At 40.9% G+C, this 18222-nt stretch overlaps 1 protein-coding gene across 5 annotated transcripts in view; it reads right to left on the bottom strand.

The window, feature by feature from the left end:
* Positions 1-1818: 1818 nt before the first annotated feature.
* The window catches only part of adgrd1 (adhesion G protein-coupled receptor D1), a 47393-nt gene continuing 30989 nt past the window's right edge, over positions 1819-18222 (bottom strand). For all 5 annotated transcript variants that reach the window (XM_028995397.1, XM_028995399.1, XM_028995398.1 and 2 more), the window contains 12 exons: positions 14504-14577; positions 11875-11998; positions 9652-9755; positions 9457-9568; positions 8935-9088; positions 5297-5363; positions 5156-5222; positions 4978-5069; positions 4741-4867; positions 4603-4644; positions 4302-4394; positions 1819-3284 (listed from right to left, as the gene is read on the bottom strand). In XM_028995397.1, coding sequence (XP_028851230.1) covers positions 3189-3284; positions 4302-4394; positions 4603-4644; positions 4741-4867; positions 4978-5069; positions 5156-5222; positions 5297-5363; positions 8935-9088; positions 9457-9568; positions 9652-9755; positions 11875-11998; positions 14504-14577 — 1152 coding nt within the window. In that variant the 3' untranslated portion in view covers positions 1819-3188. The remainder of the gene's footprint in view (positions 3285-4301; positions 4395-4602; positions 4645-4740; positions 4868-4977; positions 5070-5155; positions 5223-5296; positions 5364-8934; positions 9089-9456; positions 9569-9651; positions 9756-11874; positions 11999-14503; positions 14578-18222) is intronic.

Raw genomic sequence — 18222 nt, 5'->3', positions numbered from 1 at the left:
AATTGTGAAATAATTGAATTACTTCACTTGTAATATAAAAAAAAAAAAAGAAGGGGCAGTGGTGGCCTATAGCGGTTAAGGAAGCGGCCCTGTAATCAGAAGGTAATCATTTTGTTTCTGTGCTGTGCTTCACTTTCACTTCACACCTGTAATAGAAATACTTCAATATGACACATTTAATTCATTGATACTGTTTTTATTTCCAGTTCTTATAATTGATGAAATATTGAATTCATGACTAATGATGTTTTAAATTCTCATTTTAAATAATTCATGACATTTTATTATTTCCTTATTGATGTATTTATCTACTTATTTATAGCCCTCCAGTAATGTATTGTGTGTTTGATACTGGTCACATATATGATCTTCATTGCATTGTTAAAACTGGCTGAATTCAGGCAAAAAACGTCTGAATACTTAAAAAACACGGGGGCTGTGGTCGCCTAGTGGTTAAGGAAGCGGGCCCCGTAATCAGAAGGTAATCATTTTGTTGCTGTGCTGCAGTGTATCATTTCACTTTCACTTCACAACTGTAATAGAAATATTTCAATAGGACACATTTAATTAATTGATAATGTTTTTATTTTTATTTTTGAGATATTTAATTCTTGAAATATTGAATTCTTGACTAAGGATGTCTTAAATTCTCATTTAAAAAATTCATGACATTTTATTATTTCTTTATTGATGTATTTATCAACTTAATTGTGGCACTCGTAGCCCTCCAGTAATGTATCTTGTGTTTGATACGTGCATATATATGCAGAGTAAGATTTTCATTTTATTGTTAAAACTGGCTGAATTTAGGCTGAAAACATCAGAATCCTTAAAAAACACAGGCTGTAGTAGCTTAGCAGTTAAGGAAGTGGCCCTGTAATCAGAAGGTTGCCGGTTCGAATCGCGAGCCACCAAGGTGCCGCTAAAGTGCCACTGAGCAAAGCACCGTCCCCACACACTGCTCCCCGGGCGCCTGTCATGGCTGCCCACCTCTCACCAAGGGTGATGGTTAAAAGCAGAAGATATATTTCATTGAGTCACCATGTGCTGTGCTGCAGTGTTTCACAATAACATTCACTTCAATTTCACAAAATAGACTTTTCCTTAAAATGCAGACAAGAACATTTACAATTAATTCAAAACCATCCACACTTGTAGGATTACATGGCATGTCTGTGGATCTCATTCCACACTAACCACTTCTTTTGTGTACAAAAGCTTGCAAAGAAGTGAAAGTGAAGTAAGAATTATTAGATGTCACATTTGACACACCACAGCACAGCACCTAGATGACTAAGAAAACCTTCATGGTGGACAGCGGAAGAGCTTCCTTCTGGTATGCCATCTTTAATCGAGCTTTCTTTCTGCACAGTAATTAGCACTACTGCTTCTCTCTGGTCTCTTTTGGGGCATACTAAGTTCAAGGTCACTTCTGTTTCAGTTGAGATCTCTACTTTAAAGAGCATATTGTCATGCAGGACCAGGTCATCATCTCTTGCACCATCAGACGTGCTCATATGAGGAAAGACATCAGTACTACATAAAAAAAAAATCATTTAAAATGAATGAGTAACTTTCATTTAGATTTTGTTGTTCAGGACACTGTCTGCTTTTTTGTTGTTCATAACATTTCAGCTTTGTTCTTGTGAATTCAGGGATATACACGAATATGCATGAAAGAATAAAGAACCCCAACCACCTCAGCTCTGCATCACGATTGAAGGGCGGGTTGCATTTCTGATTCCTGATTGGTTGAAAAGTAAGAAACACAAGACCAAGTAGTACAGCTCTGAGCAGTAAAATGGATAAAATGAGTTCTGGTGCACAGACATTTTTATTGTTCTATGAAGTTCTTGTGTTTTGAAACTTTGAAAGTGAGCCCAGGCACAAACGGTGCCTTCACATTTAAAAAGTTTGTGATGCGTTTACCCAAAGCTCAGTCTTTGCTGAAAATGTTCATCTTCAAAAGACAGACAACAGTGATGTAACCTTGTCAAAATAAAATGTATTCTACAGTTAATGCAAAATGGGCCTTTCTTTTCTGCTGCAGCCATTTACTGTAAAACATGGACACCACTGCAAGCCTGTCGCCTTCTGTTGACTGACTGCAGTGTAAATTATAGCCAGTGTCATTTTTTAAATGAATCTTCAGGTATGGCTGACTGCCTGGGGTTGGTCTATGATGCCAGAGACTCAGCACAGCATGGTGGGGTGTATTTTCTTTCCTTTTATCTGGACTTTGTGTGTTTTTGTTTTACAATCAATGGCTACGACAGTAATGAAAGATGCCAACAAAACTTCAAATCTCAACTCTAATGCATGAAAATAGTGCAGCTACACAAAGTACTTAAAAGTAACAGCACTGACACCTCACACATCATCAGTGATGTTTCAGTGAATCAATGAATGCAAACAGCGCTTTTGTGGAGCTTTGGGGACAACCAGAGCTGATAACAGCAAGATCGGTTTCAATTCCCTCCTGCAGTCAAGATGCACAAGCCCTTCACAGATGAGCTCTGGGTTATGGTGACATGAGTTTAATTACAACCACAACTCTGGTGTAAAAATGAAAGCAGTTTTGCAAATGAATACCTAAAGTGTGAGCGACAGAATGTTAGAAGCCTGGTATAAAAATGAGTTGAGGAATGCATAGAATAAATTACACCTTTTAGATTCAGGGGTCAACTGTAGCTGTTACCTGCGTGCAGTCCCCGCTGAAGCATAAATAATGGCACACAGAGCGAGGCCGACAGTGGATTACTTCACAGTACACAATGTCATCCTAGCAACCAGCGGATTTAGAGAGTGTTACAGGAATCGTGCTCAGGTTCCTACAGGTGAGTTATAGCCAGCGATTGATGCCAGGTCCATCACATGACCACATCGACCACGGCTTCCCTTTAGTCTGGAATAATCTGGAAAACTGAGCTCAGCGAAAGATTGTCATGTTCCTTTCAAAAGGTCTGTAATCCAATGCAGCCTCATCCATTAAAAAAAGACAGAAACAAGGATAATTTAACCAAATACAATAAACTGAGTGTTGTATCACACCCAGGTACAAAACCATCATTGAATTAGAAAAAGGTATCCATAGTACCTGTACCAGGTAAAGTGAGGAATGAAAAGCTTTTCTACAAGTCAGTGTTAAACTTCAGTGTCCTAGCCCCTTGACCCCCAGTAATCGACGATCACACTGCAGACAGGTCGATGCGGTTGGCGGAGTTGGTGCTCTTGTCCCATGTGTTCATCTTCGTGGGACTCATGCCTCCCTTGGGTCCATTCATCTGTTTGAGAGAAAGACAGGATATATTGAAAAGATGCTTCATGGTACTTTCACGGCTGTCATTTTGTCACTGGGTTAATTGGTGACAAACCTTGGAATCTATTCCTTTATCATGGGTCAATAATCAGCCATTCAGTCAAGATTATCATTATATATATTTTAGATATTGGCATAATAAATTGACTACACCTAACACAGGTTTATTGACGTTCATTTAAGGAAACTTGATTGTGAATGTGCAAATGAGGCATATAATTTGTTTGATTTTTAAAAAAGGACATCATGATAAAACATACAGACAACTCAATTTTATCAATCTTTAATAAAATCTGTGCTGACATTATCTTGTACTTATGCTTATTTTCAAATGCACAATTCCCTGCACTTTAATAGGACTTGTGATTGTATGCAAATTAACTGATAGTCTCTGTTGAACAGCAGATGTTGATTTAAGCCTGGATGTACAGGTATAAAGATCAGATATAAACTACTCTGATGTACGTTGCTCTGGACAAGTGAGACTGCCATAAATGTAAATATAGTGGACTAAGCAGATGTCCTCATCCAGAGTGATTTACAATCAGCAGTTACAGGGACAGTCCCCCTGGAGCAACTCAGGGTTAAGTGTCTTGCTCAGGGACACAATGGTAGTAAGTGGGATTTTAACCTGTGACATATTGGTTCATAGGTTGGTACAAGAAGTCAGTTTTGTAATTGACCATTACTATACTGTTCCAGGTTTGAATCCCGAGTCGCCACGGTGCCACTGAGGTGCCACTGAGCAAAACACCGTCCCCACACACTGCTCCCCGGGTGCCTGTCATGGCTGCCCACTGCTCACCAAGGGTGATGGTTAAAAGCCGAGGACACATTTCATTGTGTCACCGTGTGCTGTGCTGCAGTGTATCACAATTACAATCACTTCACTTTAACTTAATGATTCCTGCATGTGCCAATGTTTGCTGTAGCCATTCCGGAGGGAGAGAGATGATGGTTTGAGGTGATGAGGGTGACTCACAATGTCTGAGTTGAAGGGTTTGACATTGATGTTGCGTATAGAGCTGCTGGTCAGAGACCAAACCTTCGTCTTGTGTTTGAATGCAGCCCTCACCTGCCCAAGTTCAAACAGAAGAATCTCAGACGGATATACTCTGCATAGTCACCAGGGGGCGCTGTTAGCTCTGAGCTTTAAACTGGATAGTTTGAGGTTATTCAGATACAAAAGCTATCTTAACTACTATATACAACAGAAAACAACAAAAATAACCACAGACAAATGATCTAATACTAAAAATAAAAGAGGGAGAGTTCATTCTCACCTCAGAATTGAGAAGACAGTGGAACAGAAATATGAAGAAACCCTTTAAGAAAAAAAAGAATATAACAAGAATATAACTTGACTTTGTTTTCAGCCACTAATCCACCAAGCACATACATACACAGAATGAAGGTGTCACCTGTAATGAGTTGAATACAGCAAACATGTATTGGAAAAGCAGTGAGTTATCATTGACGGCCAAAACCCCAAATATCCAAGAGATTCCCAGAATGGGCAAGAGGACAGCGACAGCTTTAGCTGTTAACCTGAGGAAACGCACACACACACACACACACACACACACACATTATATACAGTGACAGTCTGGCCTTGACTGGTCTCCATTTCCTCAGAGCTCTGGAATGACGATACTCACTTGACTGAGTTGGCGTCTCCATGCACCTTGTAATTTTCAGCGCTGATCCTTGAGATGATTCTGGTCACGGCGATGAGGATGCAGATATTCACCTGACACACAATCATACAATAGTCTCAAATGTAAGTGGACATCATGACTGGATTATGAAGTGTATGTGCATTTGACGTTGACGTACCACAATGACAAACAAAGCTGGTGCTACAAATGCCCAAATGGCTCCATTGGCGAGAGACAACCAGCAGCTGAAGGAAGGAAAGTGGTCAAATTCTAGAATCAAGATGCTTAGAACCTCAGTTCTGCATTAACGGCCACTCACTTATCCACTTTTCCGTAACTGTCCAGTGCAGATGTCATCGCCACCACACAGATGACCAGAGGGGATCCTGGGTGAAAGAAAAGACTTCAATGATAAATGTATTGTCACATTCGGTTGGTTGAGTGCTGTGTTTGACCAAAATCACTTTTCCTTGATAAAAGGAATGGTCATGCTGGAACACACATCTCTAAGTAGATAGGAAAGTTGCCTGTATCCAAGCTAGCCTTTAGAAACACCACAAACATCAACAGCAACGTCACCGCTTAAGACGAGGAAATCCAGAAACACAAGATCAAAAAGACTCTCCCGTTAAAAATATTACCCCTATGCAGATTTTATGAGGCCATCCAAATAATTGCATTCATTACCGCCGCTGGAGTCCAAATTAATGATGATTAATATAGAGGTTTCTGAGCATGTGTTTCTACAAAAACACCCATTTCACTCTGTATACATGAGAAATAAAAGGGCACCATCACACCTTGTTTGGTTTTCATTTGTGTCATTGTGTTGAGTGTGTATGATAAATAGATGTGATGATACCCAGAACTGGAAAATATTCTCCAGAATACAACTAACAAGCAGACAGTAAAAATCACAGATAAAGACCAGACATCAGTCCCCAATAATACACACACATACACACAGTCTTCTATTTCTACATTTATGTGGGTTAAACATCATAAAACTGCCGACATCAGTTATTCCGCAGTTCATCGTATGCAATTTTAGAGACAATGTGTGCAAACAATAATTCAAAATATCAACAGAATTTATCACAGAGGCTTTAAAATATATATATATATATTAATAAAAGGCTTTTTGTCCTCTCGTGACAAGTTGTTCTGACAATCATGGCAATGGATTTTCAGAACCCTGCAGATCTTGGCAGGCTTATTTATAACGTGGCAACCACACTAGCTGCCATGATTCGTAATAAAAGGCGACACAGGCATGTTACGCAAACTGTTATGGAGAACCAAGCCCTACATACGGTCTAAAATACAGAAATACATATGCCGTTCATCGTGTGACCAACATGATGAACAGAAAAATACATCAATAATTAGATCATGAAATGTGTTATTATAAATCAATATGACATTAATTAGGGTCAGTTTGACCTCGCAAAGTAAGTGGGCGGGACCAGATCCTCACTTCCATTTGCAGAAATGCAGCCTTGTGCTACTCCCCAGTCTGCTTTCATATCTTTGTCTGGAAAAAGCCTTGTTGATGCCGCACAACCACCTTGTGTCTTGTGTTCAGTCTTGCCATTGAAATTAGAACTTGTCTGGTATAATTTATTGATCAAACATCTGAATTTAATCCTGCAAAATTCTTCCTTTGTGCAAGTGTACCTATTAAAAAGGGCAGTAACACCAAATAATGATTTGATTTACAGTCCGTGACAAACGTCTTGTCGCTTATCTATTTTGTAGAAACACCTGCTAGTAACCTGACTTTTAATTAATCAATTGGTGTTAGAAATAGCTCATATGAAAAGCTAAAACCTCATATGAATAGCTCATATGAAAAGCTATGAATTATAAATGAATTAGTTTCACTGAAAAAAGATTTATCATTTAATCAAGACAGAAAGGTCAAATTTTTGGCAATACAAAAGAAATTAAACAAATTTACTGAAATACAAAAATATGTCAGCAAATTAAGTAGTGATGCTGTGAGATCCAAATTTAATCTTGTATGACTTCCATGAGCTTGAAGGACTGCATCCATGCGGTTTGGCAAGGATTCATGCAATTTATTGATGAAGTCATCAGGAATAGCAAAGAAAGCAGTCTTGCATGCCTCCCAGAGTTCATCAATATTCTTTGATTTTATCATCCATGCTTCATTTTTCATCCTACCCCACACATGCTCAATGATGTTCATGTCTGGTGACTGGGCTGGCCAATTCCTGGAGCATCTTGATCTTCTTCGCCTTGAGGAACTTTGATGTGGAGCTGGAAGTACGTAATGGAGCACCATCCTGCTGCAGAATTTGGCCTCTTTTATGGTTGGGAATATAAAAGGTAGCTAAGATTTCTTGGTATTTCAGACTATTGATGTTGCCTTCCACCCTGCAGATTTCTTGAACACCCCCATACTGGATGTAACTGTCAGGATCCGGTCCGAAATGGGGGTTACTCCGGTCCAGGATCCGGACCGGAGTTTCATTGTTGTCCTGTGTAATGTTCCCTAATCGTTTTCACCTGTGTTAATTGTATAAAGCTGCCCTGTTCGTTTCTGTCCGCTGTCAGGTCTTTGAAGTTATGTTCCGTGTTCACCAGTGTCTACGTCTCGGATGTCTCCCCTGTCCTGTGATTCACCATTAAACCCCTGTTCCGTGATGTCAGGTGAAAGCGTCCGTCATTCCTTGTCACTCTTCGTCCTCCTCTCCGTTCACCCGCCGCGTCATGCCCGCATGGACGTGACAGTAACCCCAAACCATTATTTTTCCGCCACCAAACTTCACTGTTTTCAGGGTGAATCTCGGATTCTGTAATTCTACAGAAAATTAATCTGAAAAATCCACCTTCTGCCACAGCGTCCATCCTTTTAGCAGGCTGTGGGCCTTGACAAATGCCACACAGTCTTTCAATTGTCTTTTGTTTAGTGCTGGCTTCTGGGCACTGATTCGACCATGGAGGCCATTTCGAGCCCGAATCGAACAAACTGTTCTGGTTGACACAGGGACTTCAGGTGACCAGGTCTAGTGGAGCTCTGCTGCAGTGGAAATGGGCTGGCCTTGGAATTTCGAGCCAACAACCGGTCCTCTCGAACAGTTGTCTTGCCGGGTCTGCCTGACCTGGGCTTGTTTGCAGAGGTCTAGTTGCAGTTGATGTGAAGGTCTAGTGTACTGGGGTTCTTTTAATACTCACCTGAGACCTAATCGATCCATTATTATTCACAGGTGAAGCTCATATGACACGGCGACAACACTTATGTCTTTGCAAAAATGGACTCAATGGGCTTTACCAAGCTATAAATATTAGAATACTTTTTAACAGTTTGAATTTGCACTGAAACATTATTACAAAAGCTGTTGGGAATAAAATGAGCCCTTTCTTGTAAAAAAAAATCTTGATTAGAAATATATTTCAGCAACACGAGGTCAATTTGTACACAAGCGACAAGACTTTTGTCAGGGACTGTAGATTTTCCCTTTGTTTGCCCACTTTGAATTTTGTAAATGATTGAAAATAAACAATTGTTTTGTTTTTGAACAGTACTGTCTTCTGTTCACAAGTTGCTCAAAGCAACTAGTGTGATTCCCATGGAGTAAATCTGAGAAAAAGCTTTGCTCTTGAGAGGCTGGGACCCACCGCAGATATATATCCTATTTCTGACCAACAATAGGCTTGTGTGGCGGGACTCTGAGCAGAGCGCAAGAAACACATGTTGAGAATTAAAACATCTGGATGAGCACAAACACAGCGGTTGATGGGCCCACAGTGTCTACTGCAATTACAACAAAATTCACAAAAACAAGAGAGTCAAACACCTGCACTAGGATGTACAGTCACATTGCAGCAAGTCAAAACCTGTGAACACGAAACATTAAACACGTTTTAGCTAATCTGTAAAAAAAATGGCAGTAAATATAGCTGAAAAAAAAGTAAATATAGCTGACTCACCCCAGCCGATGGCGTAGTAGTAGATGTGTTTGCTTCCCTCTGAGCCAAATACTTTGACCACCATGCTATAGAGGTGTAGTCCCTCTGCCAGCATCCAGCCAAACACACTCAGGAAGAAGAAATGCAGCAGCACAGCCATCACCTTGCACGCCAACTGGGCCGAAGGCCAAAGGTCACCATTACAAACAGCTTCAGTGATGGTGTGTATGTGTGTGTGTAGACAGACCAAAAGGACTATTCATTAGTCACAGTCTCACTGCTAAAAAGCAGTGACTTTCATTTATTTACTGATGATAGTGAGGGCGTGGCCTCTCAAACCGCAGATACCAACCGCAGAGCACTGCGGGAGAGATTGTGCATAGTGCTCTGGGTCTCTATAAAAAACAAATGGGTTTCAATAGTCTGTGCACACACACACACACACACACACAGGCTAACTAATTCTGTCATTTAAAAAAAAATAACAGTATCTGCCTGGACAGCCTGAAGTGAAGCGAGGTGTCCAAGTGCAAAGTGTCTCACCATGCCTGGCTCAAAACGAAAGCTGATGAGCAACAGAATCTGAGCCACCAGGATGGCAAAGGAGAGGTTGGCATGGATATGGTAGCGCTGATTTCGGATGGTGCTGACTGACCTGTGGGAGAAACAGAGTCAAACACAGAGCTGAGCATGGCTCAGCCATTCAGATTGGGTATCGTGTACAAGGACAATACTCACGAAAGCACCGCAAAGGTGACCAGTGTGATGGTCAGACAAAAGATGGAGATGGAGCATCCAATATAGCTGATGGTGGACAGCGCCACCTGGTGAGTTCTGGAGAGCTAAGTCAGAATAAAAAATAAGTCTGGACATAATTCTAATATCAGGCAGGTGTGAAGTCATCTGTTTTATTCCATGCCAGCTCCCAGTGGATCAGTACCCCAGAACCCCCAACCACACACACACACACACACACACACATACATACACAGTCCCTGAAATCACACAGTGCATCTACAGAGTTTACAGTATACAGTATACTTCTAACATTAAGTGTGGATTGCCAGAGGTTCCTAAATAAGACATACTAAAAAGTCAAGAACGTCATGTGTCTTGGCCTTCTTATATATCTTGAATACTTCAGTAGAGTAAAGAAAAACATTTCAGTTCACCACTGTGAATAATGTGCTATTATTACATTTTTATATACTGTGAAAATTTGTGTTGCCCAGTAAGAAAGAGAGATAAACATTGCCAGGTACCCCAAACCACATCTGCTTGGCCATTGTCAGCGTAGGCAGAAGTCGCTGGAGGAAGTCTGCACTCTGTTATTTATTTTTCTGGTGCCTGTTTTTGCAGTTATTTCCAGCAGTTGGATGCGATTCCAGGTTAACTCTGACGGGTGCCTTGTGATTAGGGCCACTGAAAATATCAGTTGGGATCTGGAATGGGATGTTCCCAAAAAGTTTAAAGGGACAACATGTGCCACAAATTAGAGCTGAGCTATATGAGGGAATAGCATCAAAGTGCACAGACACCCATAAGCACGCAGTCGGCATCATTTTCACGAAACCTTTAGCAGCTTGACTTGCCACACCTGTGTGTATGTGTGTGTAAATGTTTCTTTTTTATCAGTGACCTTAACACTAAAGAAATCTTGTGTGTGTTTTTTTAATTTCCCTGTCTTAGATCACTTTGCATGGAAGAATTTAAATTAGCCCAAGAAACAAAAGCGCTAGCATTTAAAATATCCCCCAAAACCCCGGGGAACACTTAAACACATCCAGACTGGATCTCTTGATCCTTTCAATCCTACTGCCCAGACGTGAACTACAGCCTGTTCGCCCAACTTTGTGTAGAACAGACACAAAATATGAGGGTGCTAAATTACACGACATCACAATATCACTTTAAAGCCATTCTACCCAGCAACCAAAAAAAAAACAAAAAAAACTTTTCATTAATTACGTTTTTAGAGTTTAAGACAAAGTGGAGATTGAATAACTGAAGGGATTTATACAAACTTTAACAGAACAATATCAGAATTTTTAGACATTAACTGGTGGTATTCAGTTTCATACATGGAAGCACCACTAGATGGAGCTTCCTGATCGCAATATAATAAGGAAAATAGCTACCTAATACCTAAAAATTCAAACAATTGTAACAATAAACAAAAATCCTATAAGCACATTGTCCTTTTAAGTGCCCTAAAGCTAAAGTTATGAATGCCAATGTCTTGTTGTCATATTTATATTGATATGTAGAGTGTATTGAGGAAACATACACACTCATTGTTGACAATCGTCTCTGACCTTATCTCAGACCTGACCTGAAAGGATTCTGCCATTAGCCTCTAATGCATTATTATCTCAATGTTATTACCCATTAGCCAAATGCAAACAGGACCAACAGCACACTGCTCAGTGACGGTGACACTAGGTATGGCTATGTGTTTAGTGAGGAATCAGAGGACCTGACAGGGAAAACAGTTACCAGCGAGAACAGATTGAGCTTTCAGAACCACCACCATCATCAGGGATGTGCCAGGAATGGGTGTAGAATTAACATGGAAAGTGGGGACATGTATTGAACTCTCCAAACCAATCATTTTGAGATGGGAGCAACTGTCTCAAGCACATTTGAGAAGGAAAATGCAACTGTTTTCCATTTCTAAACAAATGCAGAATGTTCAGACAATTGATAGGTGAATCGCTAGTGGAGAGTCTGTTTAGAGCATTAGAGCACTATGGCCCACAGATGCAGTTCATTGCAGGGGTTGCTACAAAGAATTTCACTGGATGGAAACATGCAGGCCATGAATCCCAGGGGATTGACGTTGGAAGCAGGGACCACGCTCCATGAAAGTCATCATCAAAGTTATGATGCCACAACATTGTGATTTCACAACGATACAGAATGCCACACAAGATGGTTATATGTGTGTTTTCATGGTCTCACCTCCATGGGGACGACCTGCATGAGGATGGCGAAGTTTGTCAGATGGTTACACAAACACACAGAGTATGTCAGGTTCCCACTGAAGCGAACACAGCCTTCACTGGACCACACAGGTTCTGTAGAGCTGTAACACATGCACACACACACACACACACATAAATAAGATGTCACCGACAACCATTTTCTATTGAGTGCAAATTAACCAAAGCAAGAAATCTTGGCAGTCCAAAAAACACACAAACACATAATAATTTATAATAATTTATGGCTTCAGCCTGCCTGTAATGTGGGGCAACCTCTCTGCCCCTGCACCAGGTCCATATTAATCAGCAAAAGATGTGCCTTTAGGAGACTGTGGCCCAAAGTAAAATCACAAAAGAACTGACCGCTGTTGTAAGACTTTTAAAACGTGTGTTTGAGTCAAGCTCAGTCGTGGCCAAAAGAGAATGACACAAGTACTGGTATTCACTGGTATTCACTGGTATTTAGATCTTTTTGTCAGTTGTTTCTGTGGTGTACTGAAGTATAATTACAAGCATTTTATAAGTTTTGTAAGAATGGACATCACGGGAGCCTGCTTTTGCCTTGCATAACAGATGTCTGCAGGGGGAAGTGTGACATTCCTGTGTCGATGGTTGTGCGTGAAGATTCGACACCTCTGTTTTACATGTCTTTTGTCTGACGGTTACGTGTGAAGTATCAGCCGTCAGGACCGCCCACCCTCTTTGTCTTCCCCAAATGGGAGGCACCGGGGGCGTGACATCAGAAACAACATGTTCTGATTGGTCAGTGACAACTTCCTGTAGGCCAGGGGTATAAAAGTCTGCTCACATGTGGAAAAAGGACCTCTGAGCTTTCTTGCTCAGGGGGTTTTCCATCGGAAGCCGGAAGGCTTCTCCCTCTTTACTCTTCTCTTCTCCCTCTTTACTCTTTCTTCTAATTTTTATTTTCTCTGTAACCTTGGTACCTTCAATATTCACATGTAACTACAATAATTATTTACCGGTGTTAATAAATTAGAAACTGTTCATTTTTAACCTCTACTGTGCCATGCCTCTTTCTGCTGGGTAACATCAAATTGGAGTGGTTGAATACAGTGCTTTGTGTGGAGGGAGAAAGAGTTTTTTTCTACCACTCTTATTCTCCTCTCCCACACCACATGGTCTTCATTGTTTTTACAGTTTCAAAGGCTTTTAAAGCAAAATTGTGAGTGTGTCCACTCCCTTGGATGAGAAGCTGCCCCGCATATGAATGGTCTCAGGACAGTTTTCAGTTGGCACGATACAGGACTGATGGCAGTGCTCACCTTCTCTAGACAATCATTTTTCCAGATGCCCCAAATAATCAGAAATGGGCTTCAACAGAGAAAAAGACTTTACTCCAGTCCTCAGCAGTCCAACCCCTGTACTTTTTGCAGAATATCAGTCGGTCCTCAATGTTTTCTTGTAGAGAAGTGGCATCTGCTCTTCTTGACACCAGGCCATCCTCCAAAAGTCCTCACTTCACTGTACATGCAGATGCACTAACACCTGCCTGCAGCCTTTCCTGAGATCTGCACTGGTGGCACCCCGATCCTGCATCTGAATCATCGTTAGGAGATGGTCTTAGCACCCCAAAGCCTTCGTTACAAGCCTTGATCCTCTCTCCTTGAAGTTTTTGATGATCTGATAAATGGTTGATTTAATTGCAATCTTAGTAGGAGTAATATCCTTGCCTGTGAAGAACTTTTTATGCAACGCAATGATGACTACACGTGTTTCCTTGCAGGTAACCATGGTTAACAGAGGAAGAACAATGATTCATCACCCTCCTTCTAAAGCATCCAGTCTGCTATTCTAACTCAATCAGCACGACAGAATGATCTCCAGCCTTGTGCTCATCAACATTCTCACTTGTGTTAACAAGAGGATCACTGAAACAATCTCTGCAGGTCCTTTTGTGGCATGGCTGAATGCAGTGGAAATTGTTTTTTGTGGATTAAGTTCATTTTCATGGCAAAGAGGGACTTTGCAATTCATCTGATCACTCTTCATAAGATTTTGGAGAATACGCAAATTGCCATAATAAAAACAGAAGCAGCAAACTTTGTGAAAACCAGTATTTGTGTCATTTTACTGTACACTGGACGGCTCATTCACTCAGTGTCATTGTAATATTATTACCTTTCCTAGAAATGGAGCAGTGTAACGGATCAGAGAACAGTATTAATGTTATAGTTTCTCTTCAATTTCTATTACATGCATTACTGTAAAGGCTTGTTTCATGATTCATGATTTACATAAAACATCCTGAATCCCAATAGTGCACCTGTAGATTAACAGTTTACTTTAGGATGTTTATTTCTTCCCCCTTAAAAAAAGGAACAAACTGTCATGATAACAAACTTCAAAAACTTTTGTTGAGATACAATCTTTCTTTTGGCCTCTGAACATTAACTAAACAGGAAGACATGTTTTCAGCCTAAAATGTGATGCATGTCAAGCCCATGCCTAGCACTGCTCATGTTACTGTCTCACAGCTGGGCACGTACAAAGATATGACTTATTTATAATGTGTATTAACTAAAACAGCATTGAGGCCAAAACCGAAACTAAACATCACTAAAGTGCTGAGGTTGCTGCAGACCCACCTGTAGTCCAGAAATGCGCAGTACAGATACACACTGTTACTCTGGTTCATCACCTGCGTCTGCTCCTCAAGGCTCTGTGGGTAAATACATGGTGATGAGAATAATTTCATACGATGTAAAACCAACATATAACGGCATGCCCTCAGTAGAGTGGTGTGTAAAGGTAAAATAGATTTACTGATTAAAACAGATAATATCAATTTTCTCAGCTCAGCTGTGGTATCATCACAATCCTCTCCACTGGTGTGCAAAAAGTGGTACAAAAGAAAATAATTTTTTTAACTACATTTTTCATTTTTACCCAGCTCTTTTTTTTGGCAGGTGTAACCCACTTAAAGTAGACATGAAGAAAAGGTTGGTTTTATCCTAACTACTTGTTGTTTGAATCGAAACCTAATGTCATGGTTGTTGAGATGCCCGCCCTGCAGGGGGCAGTGTGACGCGGCCGAGGAAAGAACAGACGAGGGAGAGAACGAGAGAAGGTGAACGAGATCGGCAGCGTGTTAGCACACTGGATATAGAAACTTTAGAAAATAAAACGAAAAGAAGAAATAACAGTCTTTTATCTTACTTAAAGTAAAGTTAAATGAAACCGAATATAGTATTTGGTTCAGGTTGTGTATTTTTTTTGACTGAGACTATTTTGAGTGGAGAGGCCGCGCTGTAGAAGAGGACGGCGGCCCAGGAGAAAACTGCCGTGGAAGTGAACGTGTGCAAGAGAAAGTTCTCGTCGGCAACGTGGATCATTCCAGGACTTCATTCTTCGTCCAGGATACAGATAAGCACGGGAGATCACGCCATACATTTTTTATGGAAAAATCATACTACCCGGGTAGATGCTTTTGAGTTTTTGTTCTACAATTTTCTTTTGTTTTTTTTAGTGGACCACGTTGATTATCTTTTCTTTTTGGGATTGATGGACATTTTGACTCTTTTGATTTTGTGGGTGGGTCGAGCTCTGAGTTCTTAATTCATGTTTAATAAATGTTCTGTTTGAACTAACCTTTTCTACTCCTCCTTTGAGCCCTGATCTTAGAAGAGGCACGGTGTAGTGTAAAAACTATGTGTGTAGATGGTGCCCCTTACATAATTTGGCGAGCCAGCCAGGAGGAGTAGCGGGTTATTTAAAACATTGTTACACTGCTTGTTAATTTAACTGAGAGACAGCATTTTTAGAGACAATATTTTTTTCCATTGCATTTACTAAGTTTTATTGGTATTTCATTGAGAGTAGCCATGGATTCTGTACATACTTATGGTGTAAATTTAAAGAACGCTATTTATGTTGAAGGCATTACATCATTTGATACTGATGAACAAATTACAAAATTCTGCTCATCTTATGGGGCTGTGAACAAGCTTCTTAGGATTAGACAGACCGGTCAAGAGAATGGTGTTAAAGCTCTGGTAGAATTTGAGTCTGGGGAATCTGTCAAAAACTTGGTTCCCAATGTACCACTATATCTTCCTAGTGCAAATGACCCTGACGTTATGTGGCGTGTGGATAGAGCATATAGAGGGACCTCTAGTCTTAAAACATCCACACCCTCAGCAAGACCAGACCTTTCAAACTCCAGTGACAGCTCAACCTCTGCTAATGAAACTGATTCTGATGATGATAGGACCCCTTTAATTTATAAGCGATGCGATAAGTCCCACCTAGCTCAAAGGCCTTCCCGTAGGAGTGCAAATCAAACACCGTTACAGCTAATGTCCAATCCAGCTGGAGTTAGCCAACCAAGCAGTGACATTCTAAATCCACCCGATGTTCAGAAGATCATTGTGGAGCATGTCATAAGGAATGATAACACAAATGCTTCAAACCAGGCATCCAAACGTCTTCGTCCTTTTTCAGGAAAATTTCCTAAGCCCCCAGGTGAGGCTGATTTTCAGACATGGTCACTTCATGTGGAACTTATGGTTCAAGATAAAACCCCTGTCGACATGCAGCGCCGTAAAATTTTAGAAAGCCTTCTTCCTCCAGCATCTGACTTAATTAGACAACTAGGCCCAGATGCAGCTCCATGCGATTATGTGAAACTCCTTGAATCAGCATATGGATTAGTAGAAGATGGGGAAGAGATTTTTGCAAAGTTCCTTAGCACTCATCAGAACACAGGAGAAAGAGCCTCGGAATACTTGCAGCGGCTGCAAGTGCTAATTTCCACAGCTATACGGAGGGGTGGAATTGCCAAAGCAGATGCCAACAGACAATTAATGCGTCAATTTCAGCGAGGGTGCTGGGATCAGTCCCTTATTCTGACATTGCAGTTGGGGTGTAAAACAGAAGCGCCTGATTTTTCTGACTTCCTACTGCAGCTTCGAACAGAAGAAGACAGGAGAGCTACAAAGCAGGATCGCATGCAACGTCATTTCAGCAATACAAAGATCAAATCTTCTATGAACATGCAACTCTTGAATGATCCACCTTCTTCTCATGATGCAAATGCAAATGTTCTCCAGGCATACATTACAGAAACTGAGGCTCTGCGTAAACAAGTTGCAGAATTAAAAGTCCAGCTCACCAACAAAAGAGAACAAAGAAAGCAGAACTATGTCAAGAAACACCACACTCCTGCTCAGGAAACCCCATCAGCTAAAGTAGCTGAAGTTCAAGTTCAACAAACAGAACCGAAACCCATGCCAAAAGCTTGGTTCTGTTTTAAATGTGGAGATGATGGCCATTTAGCCAGACAATGTTCAAATCCTCCAAATAAGCCCTTGGTGGACCAGAAATATAAGGAACTGAAAACCAAACAAGACAAATGGCAATCCCAGTATGCACATTTAAACTGGGTGGGGTTGCAGTAGAGGGACTTACTGTGACCCAAAGGAAACCAAGATGTCCTTCCCAGAACCAAAGGACTGAAACTGTCAAATGCGTGACTCATTCTCAAGTTCAGCCAGTAGAGGGTACTTTTCCAAAGGGTTTAGTAGGGCCAAAATGTACTTCAGTTGTTACCATTGAAGGAGTCCAGTGTGAAAGCCTTCTAGATTCAGGTTCACAGGTTACCACAATTTCCAAATCTTTTCATGAACGTTGCCTACCACACCAGCATATTTCCCCAATTCAAGATTTATTAGACATAGAAGGTGCAGGTGGTCAGGAAGTGCCCTATTTGGGTTATATCCAGGTCAGCATAGATTTCCCAAAAGCTATCATGGGGAAACCTGTAAAGATCCACACTCTTGCACTTGTCGTGCCAGATCACAGAACTAATGTGCATGTTCCCTTGTTGATAGGCACAAATACTTTAGATCTCTTGTATGAACAGTGCACATTGATCCAGAATGGGAATGGGAAACATGTGATCAAAGACAGTTGCCGCTCTCCATTGGTGAGACACTTGTATAACAGATTCAAAGTAAACCAACAAAAAGGTTGGGTGGCCACTGTGAAGCTCCAGAACAAGAAGAGTTTTGTTGTTCCTGCTGGGGAAAGAGTAGCTTTGAAAGGATATGCTAAACATATCCCAGTAGTAGCCGATGGGACTCTCTTAGTGGAGCCCCCTCAGTCAAACTTACCACCTGGTCTCTTGTTCTGTAGCTATGTCATGACAAGCCCCACATCTTCTTCTTCTTTAAAAGTACCTGTTTTGGTTAAGAACGAAACTTCACATGATATCAGAATATCAGGAGGTCTTAGCATTGCCAGCCTTTCTTTGCCTAAGGCTGTTTCACCCTTGTCTTCTCCTGATGCCCATGTCAAAAAGGGTGCG

This window comes from Denticeps clupeoides, chromosome 11 (genome assembly GCF_900700375.1).
Source record: "Denticeps clupeoides chromosome 11, fDenClu1.1, whole genome shotgun sequence".
Lineage (NCBI taxonomy): Eukaryota > Metazoa > Chordata > Actinopteri > Clupeiformes > Denticipitidae > Denticeps > Denticeps clupeoides.
Note: the sequence above shows the minus strand (reverse complement) of the source record. Positions and strands in the feature narration are given on the sequence as shown.